The sequence below is a fragment of the Diceros bicornis genome, chromosome 27, assembly GCF_020826845.1.
Source record: "Diceros bicornis minor isolate mBicDic1 chromosome 27, mDicBic1.mat.cur, whole genome shotgun sequence".
Classification (NCBI taxonomy): domain Eukaryota; kingdom Metazoa; phylum Chordata; class Mammalia; order Perissodactyla; family Rhinocerotidae; genus Diceros; species Diceros bicornis.
Window position 1 is genome coordinate 45,488,609 of NC_080766.1, and position 19,988 is coordinate 45,508,596.

Sequence of the window (19,988 nt, forward strand, 5' to 3'; positions counted from 1 at the left end):
CCCCAGAGAAGACCGACTGCCCCATCAACGTGTACTTCGTGCTGGACACCTCGGAGAGCGTCACCATGCAGTCCCCCACGGACAGCCTGCTCTACCACATGCAGCAGTTCGTGCCGCAGTTCATCAGCCAGCTGCAGGACGAGCTCTACCTGAGCCAGGTGGCCCTGAGCTGGCGCTACGGCGGCCTGCACTTCTCCGACCAGGTGGAGGTGTTCAGCCCGCCGGGCAGCGACCGGGCCTCCTTCACCAAGAGCCTGCAGGGCATCCGCTCCTTCCGCCGCGGCACCTTCACCGACTGCGCGCTCGCCAACATGACCCAGGAGGTCCGGCAGCACGGGGGCAAGGGCGTGGTCCACTTCGCCGTGGTCATCACCGACGGCCACGTCACCGGCAGCCCCTGCGGGGGCATCAAGCTGCAGGCCGAGAGGGCCCGCGAGGAGGGCATCCGGCTCTTCGCCGTGGCCCCCAACCGGAACCTGAACGAGCCGGGCCTGCGGGAGATCGCCAGCACGCCCCTCGAGCTGTACCGCAGCAACTACGCCACCATGCGGCCCGACTCCACCGAGATCGACCAGGACACCATCAACCGCATCATCAGGGTCATGGTGAGCTCCGCGGCCGCCAGGCGGAGGCAGAGCCCCGGGCGTCGGGGATGGGGCGGTCCCGAGCCTGGGATCCGCTCACCCGCATGGCCGTGGCCAGTCCACCGCTCCAGGCCTCAGTTTACCCCGCTGTGAGTGAGGCCACGGAGCGGGGAAAGCCCGGGCGGGGTCCCATTCCCACTCCAGGGTGCCGCGTCCCCCCCAGACGCAGAGCTGCAATGGCTCTCCAGCTCCCGGCTAACCAGGGTTTCTCTCTCTGTCTTTTTGCAGAAACACGAAGCCTATGGAGAGGTGAGGGGCACTTGCCAGCCCTGCCCTGGTCCTACCTCTGGGCCTCAGAGGCACAGACCCAGCAAAGATGATCACATGGCGCCTCCTCAGCTCCCTGGCGCTCCCAGGGAGCAAGGGAGGGAGACCCCTCTGCCTCGTGTTGGGCCTGAGACTCTTGAGTTTGGACAAAGGGCTCCTGGCCAAAACCAGGCTGTTTAAAGCCAGGAGGTCAGCATTAGGGTCATCCGCTGAGCACACACCAAGTAGACGAGGATGGAGGTGGAGGGTCACCCTCCAGGCTGACAGGCTCTGTCCACCTGAGCCAGGCCAGGAGGAGAAGGCAGCGGCCGGTGGGGTGCCTAGCTCGGGGACCTGTAGCTCCAGGCCCCTGACATGCACCCGTCCCTGCGCGTCCCCAGCACCAGCCCGTACCCGGGAAGGGTGCACCCCACTCAGCTGGGCGCCTACATACATGCCCTTCCCTAGAACGGCCGCTCACAACGCAGCTGAAGACACAGGCACTGGCGATGCTGGCCGGCAGCTGTGTGAGCCCTTCTGCCATCAGTCACTGCTCACCCCTGCCCCCTTTTCCACACCTGACTGGAGCGCTGTGTAGACCCCCGAGCCTGTGCGTGGTGGGCGCCTCCTGAGTCTGCTCCTTCACCCAGCCCCACACTCAGGTGGCCCACTGCCCAGCAGGCTGCAGGCCTGCGCAGCTGCCCCCCAACCTGGGCCTTGTCATGCTGGCCTCACGCACTGCCACCTGCTTCTCATTTCAGTGCTACAAGGTGAGCTGTCTGGAGATCCCCGGGCCCCCTGGCCCCAAGGGCTACCGCGGACAGAAGGTAAGATGCCCAGACCACCATGGGGCCCCCACCGCCGGGATGCCCCTGACCTGTAAAGATCTGAATAGAGGGCCAACTGCATCTCGAGTGAGCTCAACACTTCCGACCCTGGAGGAGCTAAAATTCAATTTTTATCCGCTTCCTCCTACATTTTGAGAGAAGTAGGAACACTTTTTTCTATTATTGAGATTTGCCATTAAAATACTTGTGAAATAGGGGCCAGCCTGGTGGCATAGTGGTTAAGTTCACGTGCTCTGGTTCGGCGGCCTTGGGTTCATGGGTTCAGATCCCAGGCACGGATTTACACACCGCTTATCAAGCCATGCTGTGGCAGCACCCCACATACAAAACAGAGGAAGGTGGGCACAGATGTTAGCTCAGGGCCACTCTTTCTTCCTCACCAAAAAAAAAAAAAAATACTTGTGAAGTAAGCAAGCTGCTCGTGTACATAGACAAAACATGACACGTGACTCCTGGGGTGTGACTGCAGGCCCACACAAGCACCCACTGCTGTCGCTCACCAAATAAGCGGGTTTTCAGGGTCTGGTTGGCCCTGTATTTCCTAACAACAGAAGTGTATAAAACGGAATTCACTACCAGAGCATCGGAAACACCAGTAATTCATGTCAGAAATTACAAAGAAAGGCAGAGGAGGGGAAAGAAGCCTCTGAGGAGATGAGACACGGGGTTTGAAAGACAGTCCAGAGAAGGTCGTTACCAAGTAGGTTCCTGTTTTCTTCTTCCTAAATTTGGAAGAGAGCTGCCTAGACCAGTAGGATCTAGACACACGTCTGCCAGGCCTCTGGCCAAACGCTCCCAGTGCCTCCCTGGCCTCTCCAGTTCTGGGGGCAGTGCCACGCACCACAGCCTGGGAATGAATTTGCCACTGAAGGCAGCTTTGGCCACCATAGCAGGGCGGTGACTCATGGGTCCTCATGGGGGGGGGGTCACTGGAAGCTGCCACAGGGATGACCGTAGTTAGCATCTGAGGGGCAGCGAGTGTGGCAGTGGACACACAGGGACCCCCAAAACAGGGCCCAGCAGTTCAGAAGCCTCTGCCCGCCACCTGCTTCCTGTGTTTTGTCTACCTTCCTTTCCTCTTCCTGGCTCTCTGACCCTCCTCTCCTTCCTCCTCTCTCCTCTGACCCCCCTCACCTCCTCCCCTCTTCTCTGCCCCTCTTTGCACTGAAATTAGAAGTATATTAATAAATAGACGCATTTACTTACTAAAGTTCTACGTTATATAGTAAAAACTTTAATTCCAAGAAGTGTAACTTTTCAAGAGTTTTTTAAAGCACTGATACGTGCAGGTTAGTGAGTGGCCCCCAGGTCAAGAGGAATTGACATCACGGTGTGAGGTGTGGGTGCGGCCCAGGCCGGGTGCTGCTGCAGGGAGGCCACTGCGGGCCTGTGTGGGCACCCCCACCCCCGGGGCTGCTCCGGCCGCATCTTGCAGGGTGGCTTCTCAGAAAGCTGTTGGTCAGGGCTCATAGAAACAGGGTCAAAACTGGCCCTGGCCTGACAGAGGCCGCAATTCTCAGTGGCAGCTGACCCGACTCTGTGCCATCCCGATGTGATATCATCACCTGGGTGGGACCAGCAGCCTTGACCACGCTGCCCCCGGAACTGTCACTCTTCCACCTCCAGGAGCCAGTGACAGGGTCCCTGGAAGCCCACCCCACCCCTTTCTGCCTCGGTTTACCCTTTCTCTGTCATCTGCTTTTAGGGCGCCAAGGGCAACATGGGTGAACCTGGAGAACCTGGACAGAAGGGACGACAGGTGAGTGTCCTCCGCCCCCCTACCCCGTCCGTCGGCCCCTGTCCCCGGGTCCCCTGGGATTATACCCACGGCTATATTCTTCTTCCACAGGGAGATCCAGGCATCGAAGGCCCCATTGGATTCCCAGGACCCAAGGCAAGTTGCTGCCCTCCCCGCCCCATGGCTGGGGACGTGGGACTGGCCAAGGGCTGCCTGGCTTCAGGTGGGCTGGCCAACGAGTCAGGATGTGTCCAGCCCAGCCCACCCTCCCCACCACTGACCCAAGGACGTGAAGCGCCTCAGTATTTTGAACATCGTCCCCAAACCGAGTGTCTGGCCTGAGCCCTGGTCACGCCTGTCACCTGAGACTGGCGACACCTGCTCTTCTTCCCTGGGCCCACAGGGTCCAGGTGCACACGCCCCATAGTAATGCTGCTTTTCTTCCCTCCCAATCTCAGGGTGTTCCTGGCTTCAAAGGAGAGAAGGTAAGATTTCCTCCCACGGCCACCCCAGGAGCCGCGGCCCCAGGCCCCTCAGCAGCGTCATTAGCGAGCCTGTGGTCCCTGCTGGGGACACAAGACGCAGCTTGCCCCCATGGGGGCCTTGTTCTGGGCTCCTTGTGGCCCTGTGTGTGGTCTGAGGGCAGACTCGGGCGCCTGGGGCAGCAGGGTCTGTGATGCTGAGTTGCCAAGCTAACGCCTGCCTTTCCTCCTGCACAGGGTGAATTTGGAGCCGATGGGAGGAAGGTAAGCCTGGTGGAAGGACTAGGCAGGCAGGCGCCCCCCCTTCCTGCTGCTCTAAAGGGATGACCATCAGGGCTAATGGAGTCCCCTCTTCCTTCTCCCTCCAGGGCGCCCCCGGCCTGGCCGGCAAGAACGGGACAGATGGACAGAAGGTAGAGCGCCTCGGGCTCTGTCCCCGGGGCTGGACTGGGGAGCGCGTTGGTAGCAGTCCTCATGTTGAGGGAATGAGCAGAACCTCCTCAAGACTCGCGAGTCCTTCCTTGGGGCTGGCCTGTGGGCCCCACTGGCCACTGCCCTAACTTGTGGCTTGGGCAGCCCCAGTTTGCACCTGTCCAGTGGACGCAGGACAAATAAGAACATTGCGAGAGCAGGAGTGAACATGTGCTTCTAAAAACCAAAGCCCAGCCTTGCGGGAACTTCCCAGCCTGTCCTGCAGAACCCCCAGATCTGGTCTACTGGCAGTTCACATGTCACACTTGCACACACATACACATATCACACACGCACACACGTCACACATGCACACACATCACATGTGCACATGTCACGAGTGAGTGCACATACATCACACATGCACACACATGCACACACATCACAGGTACACAGTTGCACACACATCACACATGCATACACACATACATCACCCATACACACGCACGTCAGGGAGGGGCACTCTGGACACTTGTGCTCCGGTCCCTGTCCTGGAACTCACTCCTGCCTCTGCAGAGCTGCCACCACACAGTCGAGCCGTTGACACATGTTCGCACAGCTGTGTCCGTTGCGTGTAGCCCTGGCATGGACTGCACCTGCCGTTTGCACCTCTGTTACTGGCATGTGGGCTGTCCTTTGAATGCCCCTCTGACGCATCTTCTGCTCCCCTCTCCTCCTTCAGGGCAAGCTGGGGCGCATTGGACCTCCTGGCTGCAAGGGAGACCCCGGGGATCGGGTAAGCGTGGCTTTGCGGTCCTCGTCCACTAAACCCCGAGCTCTGGGAGACGCCGGGAGCCAGGCGGGGTGGGGGCTTCTGGGTCAGGTCGAGGGCGGCTGCTTCCCAGAGTCATGATGGGCTCTCCATGCGGGTGGCTTCTCTGGTCGTCCTGCCCAGCCCGGTGGGTCCTGGCAGCCGAGACCCAGGTAGAGCGTCCAGTCCGGAAGATGGGGCGCTGGTCTGCCTCCCCCACGTCAGCCGGCCCTGGGCTTAGGGGAGAAGCCCAGGCACCGCTCTCGGCAGGAGCCCCCGACAACCCCTCGCCCTTCTCTCGCAGGGACCCGACGGGTACACAGGGGAGGCAGGCAGCCCCGGGGTGCAAGGAGATCAAGGCGCCAAGGTAGGCAGCCTGGCCAATGCAGCGGGCGGGCAGAGCAGATGGGGTCGCCACTGCCCGCAGCCATCTCCCCACAGCAGCGCTGGCCTCTGGGGGTCACCTGGGCTGAGAAGCCCAGCGGGGAGGGGCCTGTCTCTGAAAACTGGGAGAGGGCCGTGGGGGGTCCTGCCCCAGGGGGATCATGGGGTGCGCTTGCCCAGGGCTTCACCAGCTCACGTCCACCTTGGGACCGTGTGTCCCAGCTCAGGAAGCTCTACAGTGCCCGAATGGCCACAGCGACAAGTTCACCCTGCTGCCAGCCCTCTCGGGGCCTCCCTGTGGAAGGCTCTCAGGCGCCTGTGGGGGTTCTGCCCTCTTAGGCCACCTGGCGTGTCACTTTGTCCCTGCCTGCATCCCCTCCCTTCCCCCAAGAAGCCCTGTCCTCAGACGGGCTGTCCCATCAATTCACCTGAGCAACTGCACCGGGGGCCCTTCCCCAAGGAGCACTAGGGAGTGATGCATGCTCGGCTCACTGGCTGGTGCCAGGTCCCATCAGCAGCCGCCGCCAGCACGTGGCGTCCCGCAGGCTCTGCGGACAGGGCGGGGTGGGGGGGGGAAGCTTGTGCTCTCAGCCCCGCAGCGTCCTGCTCCCCTGTCAGCATCCGAAGGACACCAGGCTGATTTCTCCAAATCCTTCCAGGGGGACCCCGGCCGCCCAGGACGCAGAGGGCCCCCGGGAGAAGACGGGGCCAAAGGAAGCAAGGTAAGTGTCCGTGCTTGCCCACCAGCGGTGCCTTCTGGGCCCACGGACGTGGGTGCCGGCCCTGTGCCCTGAGCACACTGCCCGCCTCTCCGTCCCCGCTGCCAGGAGACCAGGGCGCCCCACGCGCCAAGGCGACCACAGTCCCACCAGACGACAGCAGGCCCGAGTCCAGGAGTGGCCGGGCCGTTCCCTCTGGGCCTAGTGCAGGTGTGGCCAGGCCACCTGCCGTGGCTGAACGGCTCCTTCTCTGCAGGGCTATCAAGGCAACAATGGATCTCCAGGAAGTCCCGGTGTGAAGGGAGCCAAGGGCGGGCCTGGGCCCCGAGGACCCAAAGGCGAGCCCGTGAGTCCACCCACAGCCCCCACTGCTCACACAGCCCTGGGTCTGGGGCCCCTCCCGCAGGACCGCCCCAGCACGCGCCTCTGGGCCTCTCTGAGCCCGACATCCTCCGGCTTCTCCGAATGGGCCCCTGCGTCCCCCATGCAGCCGACACGAGGAAGGGCCACTGATGAGTGCTGGCCGGGCCCAGCCACACCCCTGCTGGAGACTCAGCGCCCATGATGTGGCCCAGAGTCCCCATCTTGCCCCCCCCCCCCCGGCAGGCGCATGCTCTGTGGGTCCCGCACGACATCCCCAGGTGTTCTGCCATGGGGGGAGGGGGGCCCAGTGCCAGGGCTGATCCTCAGAGGGCACACCCCGAGGCCTGGCTTGGCCTGGAAGTGAACCAGTGACCTCGCTGACAGCCGGTCCCAGCCGGGTCCCCATCACGTCAGCTGAAACGCCGCCTCGACCCCGACTTACAGGCTGACCAGGGACCCCTCCCAAGGTTTCCTAAATCCTTGGCTGAGACAAAGCCGACCCCGCAGAGGAGGGGGTCTAGGCTGAGGCCCTCTGGAGGGGCCCCCAGACCCCAGAGCCAGAGTCCTCATGGGGTTGGCAGAGCGTGGGGTCCCCGTGTGGCCCCACCATCAGGGACCCCACCCACATGCTCGTTCTCTGCAGGGACGCAGGGGAGACCCCGGAACCAAAGGCAGCCCGGGCAGCGATGGCCCCAAAGGTGAGAAGGTGAGTGTCCTCGTGGGGGAGCCGCGGGGCACCACTAGCGTGTCTGCGTCTCCACTGGGGTCTCACCATGGTGCCAAAAGGGCCCCAGTGACAAGAGACAGCCACCACCCCCCAGGGTCCACCCAGAACAAAAGCGACCCCCAGGGCCATCAGGGGGCATTTCCTGGGAGGTTTCCTAAAGCAGGAGGCAGACAGGCCATCCCCACCCGTGTTCCCTGCTGGGGTTTCTGGGCAGAGTGTGGCCAGTTCCACGAGTGCCATGCACAGCTGTGAAGGCTGCGCACTGCTCCACCCCACAGCACCCCATCGCAGACACACATGCTCCTGTAGCTGGTGTGGGGTGCCTTTGTCTTTGTGGCAAAATCCTAGGGCTGCCAGTTCCCTGTGAGATTTGGGTGAAGGGCTCGAAGGAGGGGCTTCTTCCTGGGAGAAGTGAGGTGGTCCCTGCTGTGCTGTGCGAGGCCACGCAGCAGGGCTGTGGCTGTTCCAATGGGGTTCTCCTCCTGGGAGCTAAGTGACCCCTCCCCACCTCCCCTGGAACACACTCACTAACCAGGCCTTTCCTCACAGGGGGACCCTGGCCCTGAGGGGCCCCGGGGCCTGGCCGGAGAGGTTGGCAGCAAAGGAGCCAAGGTAAGTGGGCCAGCGGGCAGGCGTCCAGTTCCCTGGCTGGAGGGGCTGCACCTGGGACCCCTGTCCTCCCCTGCAGACCTTGCCAGGGGCCACTGTGGTCAGGGCTGAGGACCTAGGCCAAGCCAAGGACCTCCTGGAGGGCAGCAGACCCCCGGACCCTGCCGACGTCCACAGTGATTGACAGCGGGGTCTCTGAGGTGTCTCGTCCTCTTTCTCTCCAGGGAGATCGTGGCTTGCCTGGACCCAGAGGACCCCAGGGGGCTCTCGGGGAGCCCGGGAACCAGGTCAGTGGCAGGACCCCTGGGAGAGCCCCTTGGCTCTGGGGCCCAGGCCCCTCACTGTCTTTTGACCCCACCATCCCCCCCCACCCTCCCTTGCCATTTTGGTCCCCCTGTCCTTGGGCGGGATGCTGTCCCCATGCAAAGTTGGGCAGCGGGACAGGGGCAGGGGCCCTGTGCACTGAGGGGTCCAGCTTTACCAGGTGGGGGGTGGCGAGGGGCAGTAGGTGTGGGGCCTGGGAGCCAGTCAGTGACCATCAGGACACCGGCCCCCACAGGGCAGCAAGGGAGGGTGGTGGTCAGAGCTGGACACAGTCAGTCCCTGTCTGTGCCGACTCCCCACTTTCCCTCTGACCTCAGGGATCTCGGGGAGACCCCGGTGACGCTGGTCCCCGTGGAGACTCGGGACAGCCTGGCCCCAAGGTATGCCCCCTCCCCACCCCTGAGCCTGTCCTCGGCTCTAGAGTGAGGCTGCCTGGAGTGCCAGGCCTGGCCCCGTGGCATGGGAGGACGTCGAGGGCCAGGCGGCCCCCATGTTCCCACCCTCGGGGTGGCTTGTCCTTCCCAAGCCCGGGCCCAGCACGCAGCTCCTCCCCAGGGGCCCAGCCCCTCCGCCCTCCATCCATGCTACTGACTTGGTCTCTTCCTTTCCCACTGGACTCTCCCTGACCACTGCCCATTCTCCAGGGAGACCCCGGCAGGCCTGGATTCAGCTACCCGGGACCCCGAGGAGCACCCGTAAGTCCCGCGTGGCCAGGGACTCGGGAGGGGGTGGGCATTGTGGGGAGGGCCCTGAAGGTTCCCCCTTGTTCCCACGAAGGCCTCCTCCTGGGGGCAGGGCAACGGTGAGGAGGGGGCACGGGGCCACCCGTCGGGTGCAGAGGCAGGTCCCTGAGAACCGTCTCAGATGCAGCACAGGCGGCATGGTGTTGGCCGCAGCATGTGCAGCTCTGCACAGACTGTAACCACCAAGACCGCCTGTGAGGGAAGGACGGGGCCGAGACAACCCAGGCCCCGGGGGAGGGAGCCCCCTGTCGGGGCAGGAGTGCGGTGGCCGCATCTGAGCCCCCTGAACCCCAACCTGTGCTTGCTTCCAGGGAGACAAAGGCGAGCCCGGCCCTCCCGGCCCTGAGGTATGTAGGGGGCCCCGCTCCCGCGCCCGCATGCCTGCCCTCCCCTTCCCTCCCAACCCGGGCTGAGCTCTGGGTGGGAGAGGCCGCACACTGGTCTCTCAACCTGAGATCCGTGGCTCCAGTGCCCGAGAGGGCTGCCATCTGACCCACCCGGCGGGACCACCAGGCACAGGTCCTTCCTGATGGGGCCATACTCGTGTCTGGCAGAATCACCGGGAGTCTGGGGTGGGGGAGCAGCACAAAGCCCCCAAAAGACACTCCTTCTCCTGGGCTAACTTGTGTGTCTGTGTCTCAGGGGGGCAGAGGCGACTTCGGCGTGAAAGGAGCCCCGGGGATGAAAGGCCAGAAGGGCGAGCCTGTGAGTACCCTCATCACCCTGCGGTCAGGGGGCGCTGGCCTGAGAGCGGGCAGGGGGCCCAGGGCCATGTGCAGGAGCTTGGTGTCCACTGGAGCCCACCTACCTCTTCCCTCTGCAGGCAGATCCTGGTCCCCCCGGTGAGCCCGGCCCTCGGGGGCCGAGAGGAGCCCCAGGACCCGAGGTAGGTCAGTCGCCGGTCCCTTTGGCCCTCCGGCCTCAGCCCTGGGCCAGCCGGGCCGACACGCACCCCGAACCTCTGGGCTCTGCCGGTGCTGGGACACGGGGCCAATGTGCGGGGTCTGGGCCCTGACAGCGGTCGCCTTTCACTGTCATCCTTCCTCCTCCAGGGAGAGCCCGGACCCCCCGGAGACCCCGGCCTCACGGTAGGTGGTAGTCGGGGTGGAATCAGTGTCCTCTTCCCTCCTAAAGTGGAAAAGCAAGGGCAGCAGGGATGAGGTCAGCAAGGGTGAGGTCAGCAGGGGTGAGGTCAGAGGGCAAGGTCAGCAGGGGCAAGGCCAGAGGGTGAGGTCACTGGGGTGAGGTCAGCAGGGGCCCTCAGACTCCTGCAAAAGCACCTCCTCGGCTTGTCACGAGCTTGCTGTCTGGGCCGGGGCTGACCCCGCTGTGTTGCAGGAATGTGACGTCATGACCTACGTGAGGGAGACCTGTGGGTGCTGCGGTGAGTCTCAGCCCCTCGTGACCCCCATGTGGTGGTGGAGCTGGGCCGCCATGGGGCCAGGACACTGTGTTCTTGGGGGCTCTCGTCCAGGGGTCAGGGTCATCATCTGGGTCCCACCCTCCCCCTCAGGGTCACTCTTTCCCACTGTGCACCTGGCTGTGCGTCCCTGGGGTCTGGGGGTGTCTCCCGGGGCCTGGGGTCAAGACACGCCCCCACTCGCCCCCACGCTGACCCCGAGCCTGGCCCACAGACTGTGAGAAGCGCTGCGGCGCCCTGGACGTGGTGTTCGTCATCGACAGCTCTGAGAGCATCGGCTACACCAACTTCACGCTGGAGAAGAACTTCGTCATCAACGTGGTTAACAGGCTGGGCGCCATCGCCAAGGACCCCAAGTCGGAGACGGGTCAGCTGCGCCCGCGGCTGGGGGAGGCCGGGGGCTGGCGTGGCGGGGAGGCGTCAGGCCCTGTTCGTGACAACAGGGGGGCGGGCAGGACACCCCAAGATCCAGCCACAGAAATTCCAGGACAGGGTCTCAGCTTTGCCGAGGTCCCCAAGGCCCCACATGAGGGTGGCAAGCCGTGTGGGGTCGTGACGGGGAGGGGCCAGGCCCTCACGACTGCTGTGGCCGGCACAGGGACCCGTGTGGGCGTCGTGCAATACAGCCATGAGGGCACCTTCGAGGCCATCCAGCTGGACGACGAGCGCATCGACTCGCTGTCCAGTTTCAAGGAGGCCGTCAAGAACCTCGAGTGGATCGCGGGTGGGACCTGGACGCCCTCGGCCCTCAAGTTCGCCTACAACCAGCTCATTAAGGAGAGCCGGCGCCAGAAGACCCGCGTGTTCGCCGTGGTCATCACGGACGGCCGCCACGACCCCCGGGACGATGACCTCAACCTGCGGGCGCTCTGCAACCACGATGTCACGGTGACGGCCATCGGCATCGGCGATATGTTCCATGAGCGGCACGAAAGCGAGAACCTCTACTCCATCGCCTGCGACAAGCCGCAGCAGGTCCGCAACATGACGCTCTTCTCCGACCTGGTGGCCGAGAAGTTCATCGACGACATGGAAGACGTCCTGTGCCCGGGTGAGCAGCAACGCCCCCTCGCCTGCCCAGCCCTGGTCCTGGCGGTGGGGGGGGGGGGCAGGGTGCTGGGCGTCTGAGGGCGGCTGAGGGAGCCCAGCCCTGCCCTGGCCAGCAGAGGCTGACGGGACCCCACCTCTTCCTCTCCTCTAGACCCTCAGATCGTGTGCCCGGACCTTCCCTGCCAGACAGGTAACGCGGGCACCACAGGCCCCCAGACTCCAGCAGCCGGGGCCAGGGGAGGAGGGGCCTGTGCAGGGGCCCAGGAAGGGGGGCCTCTCCCGAGCGACACACCCTCAGGCTCCCGTCTCAGCCCAGACCAGCCGGTCTCCGCCCCAGGACCCCAGCACATCTGAGGAGGGGGAGCCCTTCACTGTCCCCACTCCCCCGGCACATGTGGAGACAGGGTGCTGCCCTCTTGGGGCTGCCCTCTTGGCGCTGCTCTGGGCTCTGGGGCCACTGGTCTCGAACGCAGATGCTCGGCCTGGTCAGCTGAGGTGCTCGGGCCTTGTGGTCCCCACCGCCCGGGAGGGACAGACACTGGAGGGCTGCCCAGCTCCCACAGGCTGGAGCCCTGGATCCAGTCAATGAAACAGCTGATTGAAATGCGTCCGGGAGGTGAACGCCGACAGGCACACAGTAACCGGCTGACGCGCCTGCTTCTACCCCTGACGGCGCGGGCTTCTCTGGGAGCAGACCCAGCTTGCCCGGAGGGCCCGTGCCTCCCGCCAGACGAGGTTGCACTTGTATGCGAGGCTGGAGCACAGGGGTGCACAGAGCCTGTCCTTGAGGGGACCCCCAGGGGCTGAGAAGGGGCAGGACGGGGTCATCCACACTCTACTGGGCAGCACAGTGACTGGGGCCATGGAGCCCACGCAAGTGCCCTGGGGGCACCAGGAGCCAAGCCCCCTCGGCAAGCCTTGACCCCACCTGCCCGGGTCCTGCAGCCAGGGGACCCTCCAGCTGGGACATGGGCGCCAGGTCTGTTTCCTCCCAGGAGCGTTGAGGCAGGGACCCCAGAGCTGGCTGTGGGAGGCGAGGCCGCCGTGAAGGGGGACAGGGCCCAGCTGTGTTGGCAGGTCCAACAGAGGATGCAGACAGGAAACCGTGGGCCGCGGGGCATCCACATCTGCCCGTGAAGCCAGCGTTTCCTGGGCTCACGTGTAGGCTCCTCCGGGGCATCAGGTGGGCTCCTGGGCAGGTTCAAAGGCATGAGGTGACTGAGGAGAGGAGCCGTGGGGAGTTGGGGCAGGGTCCCCACATTTGTGCTGATGGGGAACTTCCAAGGAAATGCTCGTCGAGGTTCTATCACGACCACACTACGGCCGTCGGCGAGCTGTGGGGTTCCCGTGGGAGACGGCCTGGGGTCCCCAGAGTCAGCTAGGGACTGCTGTGTGTGGTGCCCGGAGCCACTGGAAACCCAAGGTGCTGGCCTGAGAGCGTCAGCCCTGGGCTGCAGCCGCCCTGCCAGGCGCGGGTCCTCCCGGGGTGGGGTCCCAGGGTCAACTGCCCCTCAAGGGCAGGAACCAGACCAGCCCCTGGTGCCAGGGCCCAGGAGGGCCCTGCGCCCTGCCCCGTCCCTGATGTTAGCAGGAAAGTTGCGAGTCTCTCACTGCTGGGCGTGACATCAGCTGAGGCTGTTTGTGGAGGCTCCTTGTCAAGTCGGGGACCGTTCCCTCCGTCCCTGGTTCATGAGAGTAATTATTGTGAGTGTGGGACCTCGTCACACGCTTTCTCTGCATCCGTTGGTGCGACCGTGTGGTGTTTCATTGTTAGCCTGTTGACGTGATGGATTCCGTTAGCTGATTTTCAGATGGGAAACCAGGCTGCAGACCCAGGATAAGTCCACTTGGTTGTGGTGTGTACGTTTTTTATGCGTTGTTGGATTCCATTTGCTAATATTTTGCTGAAGGTGTTTGCATCGATGTTCACGAGAGGCCTTGGGCTGTGGTACCTTTCTTGTGAGGCCTTGGTCTGGTTTTGGTGTTAGAGTAACGCTGGCCCCCGGGGCCCGCAGGACCTGACAGGGAAAGGGAGCAGCCCCCCTGGAGACCCTCCCCACCTTCTCCTAAATCGTCCTCCTTTAAAACGACTAGAAATTTCCCAGCAAATTAGATGCTGTGCCCAGAGGGGGAGGAAGCAGGCGTCACTATAGAAACCATCGCCTTGACATGCGTGGACCCGGCATTTCGGGGCTGCAAATAGGTCGCAGGGTGGACACTACCAGCTCTGCTGTGGCCCTTACCTTCTGGGCCAAATGGCCCTGTCCACCCGGAGCCCCAGCCACGCCTGGGCTTGGACCAGGCCAGGGGGCAGCTCGGTTATGCCAGAACCACAGGGTGTCAAAGAGAAACAGATCGTATGCATGGATAGGTCCTGCGGCAGGGAGGATCCGGGATGGGCTGAGCTCGGCTTCTCCAGAGGAAGGCAGGAGACTGAAGGCCAGTGCTGAAGGGAGGGCACTGAGGGCACTGGGGGCCGTGGGGCCAGCCCCCTGGGTTGCTGACTGCACTTGCCCAGAGGAGAGAGAAACTTCTCACCTTCAGGACAGGAGGCGGTGGTGCAGTCGGAGCACGGTGCCCACGGAGTTGGGCCCTGACCTCCCGCGTGTCCCCCAACGGGGACTGGGAGAGGGAGTGTCTATACTCAGAGTTGCTCCCAGGCCCCGGAGGAGACAGTCTGGGCGGTGGAGGAGTCGCGTCTCAAGGGCAGAGAAGAACTGATAGTGGCAAGCTAACGTCCCTGCTCTGAGGGGTCCAGGGCCACCTGTGGACACCAGGCTTGGGCTGGAACAAACAGGAAATTCTCCTGGCAGTGCTGAGCATTTTAAGGGGCCCTGGGGTCATGGCGGGCACTTGGCCGTGAGCTGTCAGCAGCCGCACTGGTGTCTGGTCGATCTCACTGCGGCTGTTTGGCCATCAGTCCTGTGGTTCCCAAGGCTCATGGTGACCCACAGGCGCTTCCGCTCCCCGTCTCCTCGGCAATGCGCTCTGCCGCTGGCTCCCCCGGCCCCTGCTCAGCTCTGGCGCCCCGTGCCTTCGGTGGGGGCCGTGCTTCCCTGCCTCCTCGCCGACCCCACGCTGAGCTAATCCTCCTTCCTCGCTTTGGTCCTAACTCGCCTCCGAGGAGAGAGGCGCCTTGCTCTTGGCCGAGGAGGGCGCCGGAGGCCCGCTCACGTGGACCAAGGCCCTGATGGCCTTCTCTGGATGCCCCGCAGATGGACCGTGGCCCGGCGGCGAGTCCCCGGTCACCTTCCTCCGCACAGAAGAGGGCCCGGACAACTCCTTCCCCAAGACCATCCCCCTGATCCAACAGTTGCTAAACTCCACGGAGTTCACGCAGGACCCGGCCGCCTACTCCCGGCTGGTGGCCGTACTGGTGTACACCGCCGAGCGGGCCAAGTTCGCCACGGGAAATGAGCGGCAGGACTGGATGGAGCTGTTCATTGACACCTTCAAGCTGGTGCACAAAGACATTGTGGGGGACCCCGAGACTGCTCTGGCGCTCTGCTGAAGCGCAGGCCACCTGTGTGCAGAGATGGCCGGAAGTGCCCCCACCCAGCTGTGTTAGCTCCCTGGGGCTGCCCACTGTACATGGGGGGCTCAGGGCAGCATGGATCTGTCTTCTCCGTCTGGGGCCGGAAGTCCAAAGTCTAGGTGTCACAGGGCCGTGCTCCGTCTGGGGCTCTGGGGAGGCTCTTCCTCCTCTCCCGGCTCCTACCTCTGCTCCCTGTCACGTGGCCTCCCCGCTCCTGTAGCCTGATGTCTCTGCCTCTCTTGTAAGGACACTTGCGGAGGCATTTAAGGCCCGCCAGGTAACCCAGGATAGTCTCCCCATGTCAAGGTCTGTGATTTGATCCCATCTGCAGAGTCCCTTTTGCCATACAAGGTTGATTTCACAGGCTCCAGGATTAGGACGTGGCGTCTTTTGGGGGGCCCTTATTTAGCCAAAAAGGGAAAGTGAAGAGCAGAGCCTAGTAAACAACTGCACAACTCCCGACTTAACCTCCGGCCTCTGTGCCCGCTGTCACCGTGCGTTGTCGTCGGCCTCCCGGTGATGCATTGAGGAAAACTCCCCCAGACCAGCCGCCCCCGCGCATCCATCTCTGCTCGTGGGGACCCGGAAGTCCAGGGGCACCTAGAGAACTTGCGAGACGTTTTCTGCAAGTTCCAGCTGCTGAATTTAAAGCAGAAGCTGCTCTTCGTCTGCACTTCCGCCCAGATAAGCTACATCATTAATAAGCTCCTTAGAAAAAAATCTCTGCCAGAAACGCCCGCTCCCTCTGCCGGCCGCCCGGCACCTGGGGAGTGTCCTTCAGATGCTGTGAGCACATCGCAAACATTCTATAAAGGCTGAGAAACCAAGATCGTGGATGCCTTGCTCTGGTTGAGTGTGGTGCTGGGGTGACTTGCTGCTGGCTGGGGCTGGACCGTAGCCGTCGCTGCGCAGGTGGCCACCCGGAAGCCGGGTCCTGGGCTCAGGCCCTAGTTGTGGTGCTGCATCTCAGGATCTCCTTCCCAGTGGGATCCCCGCGCTCCTGGGGGTTGGCAAACCTGAGCCGTGACCAGAGGCCTCTGCACCCACGTCCAGGAGTGGGGCCTGTGGGGCTGAGGAGCTGGACACAAGCAGGGAGAGCAGCCCCATCCCTACCCATCCCCAGTGGTGATTAGAGTTGAGGTCTTGGGCAAGGCCACAAGGCAGGGCCTGGCTGTGTGGCCGTGGTGGGTGGGCTGTGTCCCAGCCCGTGGTCTCATGAGTGTGGAGAGCTGGTTTTCAGGCTGGGCCGTGGCATCCATGTTCCCCAGAGGCCCAGCCTCAGTCATGGCTGCAGCCTCACCCCCACGCTGTCTGGCATGTTCAGGGCTAGTGACCACCAGATGGGGGCAGGGGTCTCCTCAGGTGACAGGGAGTCACCTGGGCTGCTGCAGGGGTCTGGCCATACCTGTGCCACTGCCCACCAAAGCCTTGTCCAGTTGGAGTGGACGTGGGCTCCTCTTTCCGATGCTCCGAGGCCAGTGAGATGTGGCCCAGCCAGTGCTCTGGGACAGGGAAAGTGAGGGGGTCACAGCCGGAGGTGGGTCCTTGCGTCTGGGGGTCTTCAGGGCTGGGGGTCTTCATGAGGTCTTTTTACACAAGCGCAAATTGATGACAGCCCCCTGCCCCTCTCTCCCACCCCCACTTCCCACAGATCGTGGCCCTTTTGGGGGTATTCAGTTCTTGGGCTTTATGGACCCCTTCCCACCCACAAGGGCCTGAGGAGGCCACTGGGCAGAGATGGTGCTTGGATGGTGGAAACGGGCCCCTCAGCCCTTGGCTTTGGGGTGGTTTCCTGCTGGGATGGTTATGTGTCTGAGGAGATGGGGTGGGATGCTGGACCCCTGCCCAGCACGGGTGATTTTGGGTGCAGACCCTCCCAAGCCCCAGTGTCCATGTGGCTCCGGTGAGCAAGGGTTGCATAAAGAGACGGAGCACAGCAAATGGCCAGAGTGGGCTTGGCCAGAGCGGAGTCTGGCCTGGGCCGTGTGTGGCCACAGAGGGGCGCGGCCAGGGAGGGGCCAGGGCAGGGCCGTGGGGGCCTCACCTGGATCGCCCCGCCCACCACCCCGTTTGCCCCCAGAGCTGTACGTGGCCCAGTGCACGCAGCGGCCGGTGGACATCGTCTTCCTGCTGGACGGCTCCGAGCGGCTGGGCGAGCAGAACTTCCACAAGGCGCGGCGCTTCGTGGAAGAGGTGTCCCGGAGGCTGACACTGGCGCGCAGGGACGACGACCCGCTCAACGCACGCGTGGCGCTGCTGCAGTTCGGGGGCCCGGGCGAGCAGCAGGTGGCCTTCCCGCTGACCTTCAACCTGACGGCCATCCAGGAGGCGCTGGCCGGCGCGCGCTACCTCAACTCCTTCTCGCACGTGGGCTCGGGCATTGTGCACGCCATCAACTACGTGGTGCAGGGCGCGCGGGCAGGGGCGCGCCGCCACGCCGAGCTGGGCTTCGTGTTCCTCACGGACGGCGTCACGGGCAACGACAGCCTGGAGGAGGCGGTGCACTCCATGCGCAAGCAGAACGTGGTGCCCACCGTGGTGGCCGTGGGCGGCGACGTGGACGCGGACGTGCTCTCCAAGATCAGCCTGGGCGACACGGCCGCCATCTTCCGAGAGAAGGACTATGACAGCCTGGCGCAGCCCGGCTTCTTCGACAGGTTCATCCGCTGGATCTGCTAGTCCCCCAGACCCCAGACCTTGCCTCGCGCCCTCCGCCGCGCCCTGGCCCTTTAGTTCCCCCGCACCCGCGGGCGCCGTCCTCCTGTCCGTGGTGCTGCTCAGACCCACCCAGAGGTCCTGCGCGCTGCGTGCGGCCTCGGTCTCTCCGTGTGTGGTGTGAAGTCAGGAGAGGAGGACCTCGCCCACCCCCAGCTGCTTCCAGGGATCCCTCAGCCCTGAGCCCGAGCCCACGCCCACGGCCCCTCCTCTATGTCTCCCACTCCCTGCGTTCCACGCCATTCACGGACCTCAGAAACTTCCCAGAGCCACTCCAGCGGCCAGCGCTCCAGACCTGCATCCACAGGCCCCTTGTCCCCTTGGCCTCCCTCAGCCCAGTCTCATCCCAGGACTCGCATCCACCCCTCCAGCCCCTCCAGCAGCTCTCTGAGCCTGCTCCCTCCCAGCCCTACTCTTGGGTCTCCCCTTCACCTCTGGGGTTAACCTGCCCCAGGTCAGACAGCTGTGCCAGCAGGCCCAGCATGTCCGTGTGTGCACACACCCCCATCCAATAAAGGCTTTGAACCCCCTCCTGCTCCCCAGTTCTATGTGTCTGTGCCCACCAGGGACCCCCTCAGGGCAACCAATGGGACGCTCAGCCCGTTCCTATGCCCACCAGGCTTCACCATACCCCCAGGGCCCCATCCCCCCCACTTGCCCTGTGCATGCAGTGGTGCCTGGCCTGGCCTCCTCTCTTAGGGGCAGGTGCTGCCTCCAGGCGCTGGCCACCCACACCATCTCCAAGTGCACAGACTGGACACCTCAACCGTGGAATCCACCCTGTCTGGTCGGCTTTGGGCTGAAAAGGATACTGCTTGATCGATGAAGTCTCTCTCTATCCCCAAACCAGAGCTAACGTGCTTTAAGAATGTTTGTTGGTTTGTATGAAAATATTCTGTGGACAGATAAATAGATTCTTTTTTGCTCTGGCAACTTCAGTGACCTTCTGTTCAGACCCCCGGGTCTGAAGCTCACCCTCTGGGAAGTGCCGTATTAAACCACTGGTTCCCACAGGCAGATGCTCTGCTCCTGTTGTTACTCTGTGCTAGGGCTGCCACAAGCCGAGTGGCTTGAACAACAGAAATTGCTTGTCTCGTGGTCTGGAGGCCAGGGTCTGAGACCAGGTGTCGGCAGGCCAGGCTCCTGTTGGAGGCTCTAGGGGAGGATCTGTTCCAGGCTCTCTCCAGCTCCTGATGGTTCCTTTGACTTCTCAGCATTACTCGATCTTCTCGAGGCGTTCTCCCTGTGCATGTCCGTGTCCACATTTCCCCTTCTTACAAGGACACCAGTCACTACGGGTTAGGGCCCACCGTACCCCAGTCTGACCTCATCTCAACTAATTCGATCTGCAAGGACTCTATTTCCAAATAAGGTCACATTCTGAGGTACTGGGGGCTAGGACTTCAACATGTGAATTTGGAGGACACAATCAGCCCAGAACATGCTGACACCTTGCTCATCCCCTTTTGGGGATGATGAACTCATTTTGCGGTATTTCCAGCTATCTTGACATCTGCCTACACAGCCTGCAGCTGGAGGGCAGGGCTTCAAACCAGTGTTTTCTCTTCCCCTGCCTCCATTTCCCCTCTCCCCAAAGAACCTACAAAGTGCCAGCAAGAGAAAGAGAAGAGGCCTCAGACAGCAGCGCTTGCCTGTGAACTTCCTGGGGTCGAGGTGGGGGAGGCAGAGGCCCCTCCCTCCACACACCCCGAGTCCTGCCCAGTGAGCCCTGTCCAGGTCCACCTCTGCAAGGGAAAGGACGTCCCTCTCTGTGCCACCGGCCCCTGCGTGTTCAGCTCTGACCCTCAGGAGGCGAGAACATCTGTCCCTTTGGAAGGGACTTATGAGATGGATAAGCAGGTGGGTGGGGCTCTTTGAGGGTGGAGGCCAGCTCCGAGACCCTCAGAGTGCTCGCCACACTGGTATCCGAAGAGTTCTCTGCTGGGGGCCCCAACCTTCCCCAAGGGCAAGGGTGCCAACCCCCTCTCGGGGCTGCCCTCTGAGCCCCCATGTCTGAGGTCCAGCCCCAGCAGGCCCCACCTCCCCAGCCCTCAGCTCCTCGGAGGGACCCTCAGGCACACTGCCTGCCACGTGTGATGTTTGAGTTAGGATTCTGTGACGGTTTCATACAGGACCTTTCACTCCATACACACTGGACACCCTCAGAGCCTCTACCATGGCCCAGTTGGTTGGGCCCCCTGCTCTGCCTACTCATCCCC

The 19,988-nt window shown here is 63.2% G+C and overlaps 1 protein-coding gene across 2 annotated transcripts in view; it reads left to right on the plus strand.

Moving 5' to 3' along the window:
- The window catches only part of COL6A2 (collagen type VI alpha 2 chain), a 34,214-nt gene extending 15,601 nt beyond the window's left edge, over positions 1-18,613 (plus strand). The window contains exons 3-28 of one of the 2 annotated variants that reach the window (XM_058523310.1): positions 7-605; positions 873-893; positions 1,652-1,717; positions 3,444-3,497; positions 3,588-3,632; positions 3,935-3,961; positions 4,196-4,222; positions 4,327-4,371; positions 5,112-5,165; positions 5,485-5,547; positions 6,224-6,286; positions 6,540-6,629; positions 7,290-7,352; positions 7,923-7,985; positions 8,207-8,269; positions 8,624-8,686; positions 8,951-9,001; positions 9,361-9,396; positions 9,692-9,754; positions 9,873-9,935; positions 10,102-10,137; positions 10,388-10,433; positions 10,684-10,836; positions 11,068-11,520; positions 11,671-11,709; positions 17,135-18,613. In XM_058523310.1, the coding sequence (XP_058379293.1) occupies positions 7-605; positions 873-893; positions 1,652-1,717; positions 3,444-3,497; positions 3,588-3,632; positions 3,935-3,961; positions 4,196-4,222; positions 4,327-4,371; positions 5,112-5,165; positions 5,485-5,547; positions 6,224-6,286; positions 6,540-6,629; positions 7,290-7,352; positions 7,923-7,985; positions 8,207-8,269; positions 8,624-8,686; positions 8,951-9,001; positions 9,361-9,396; positions 9,692-9,754; positions 9,873-9,935; positions 10,102-10,137; positions 10,388-10,433; positions 10,684-10,836; positions 11,068-11,520; positions 11,671-11,709; positions 17,135-17,733 (2,945 nt within the window). In that variant the 3' untranslated portion in view covers positions 17,734-18,613. Of the gene's footprint in view, positions 1-6; positions 606-872; positions 894-1,651; positions 1,718-3,443; positions 3,498-3,587; positions 3,633-3,934; positions 3,962-4,195; positions 4,223-4,326; positions 4,372-5,111; positions 5,166-5,484; positions 5,548-6,223; positions 6,287-6,539; positions 6,630-7,289; positions 7,353-7,922; positions 7,986-8,206; positions 8,270-8,623; positions 8,687-8,950; positions 9,002-9,360; positions 9,397-9,691; positions 9,755-9,872; positions 9,936-10,101; positions 10,138-10,387; positions 10,434-10,683; positions 10,837-11,067; positions 11,521-11,670; positions 11,710-14,734; positions 16,569-17,134 lie in introns of those variants that run through there. The other variant, XM_058523309.1, reaches the window with a different exon arrangement.
- The last annotated feature ends 1,375 nt before the right edge of the window (positions 18,614-19,988 follow it).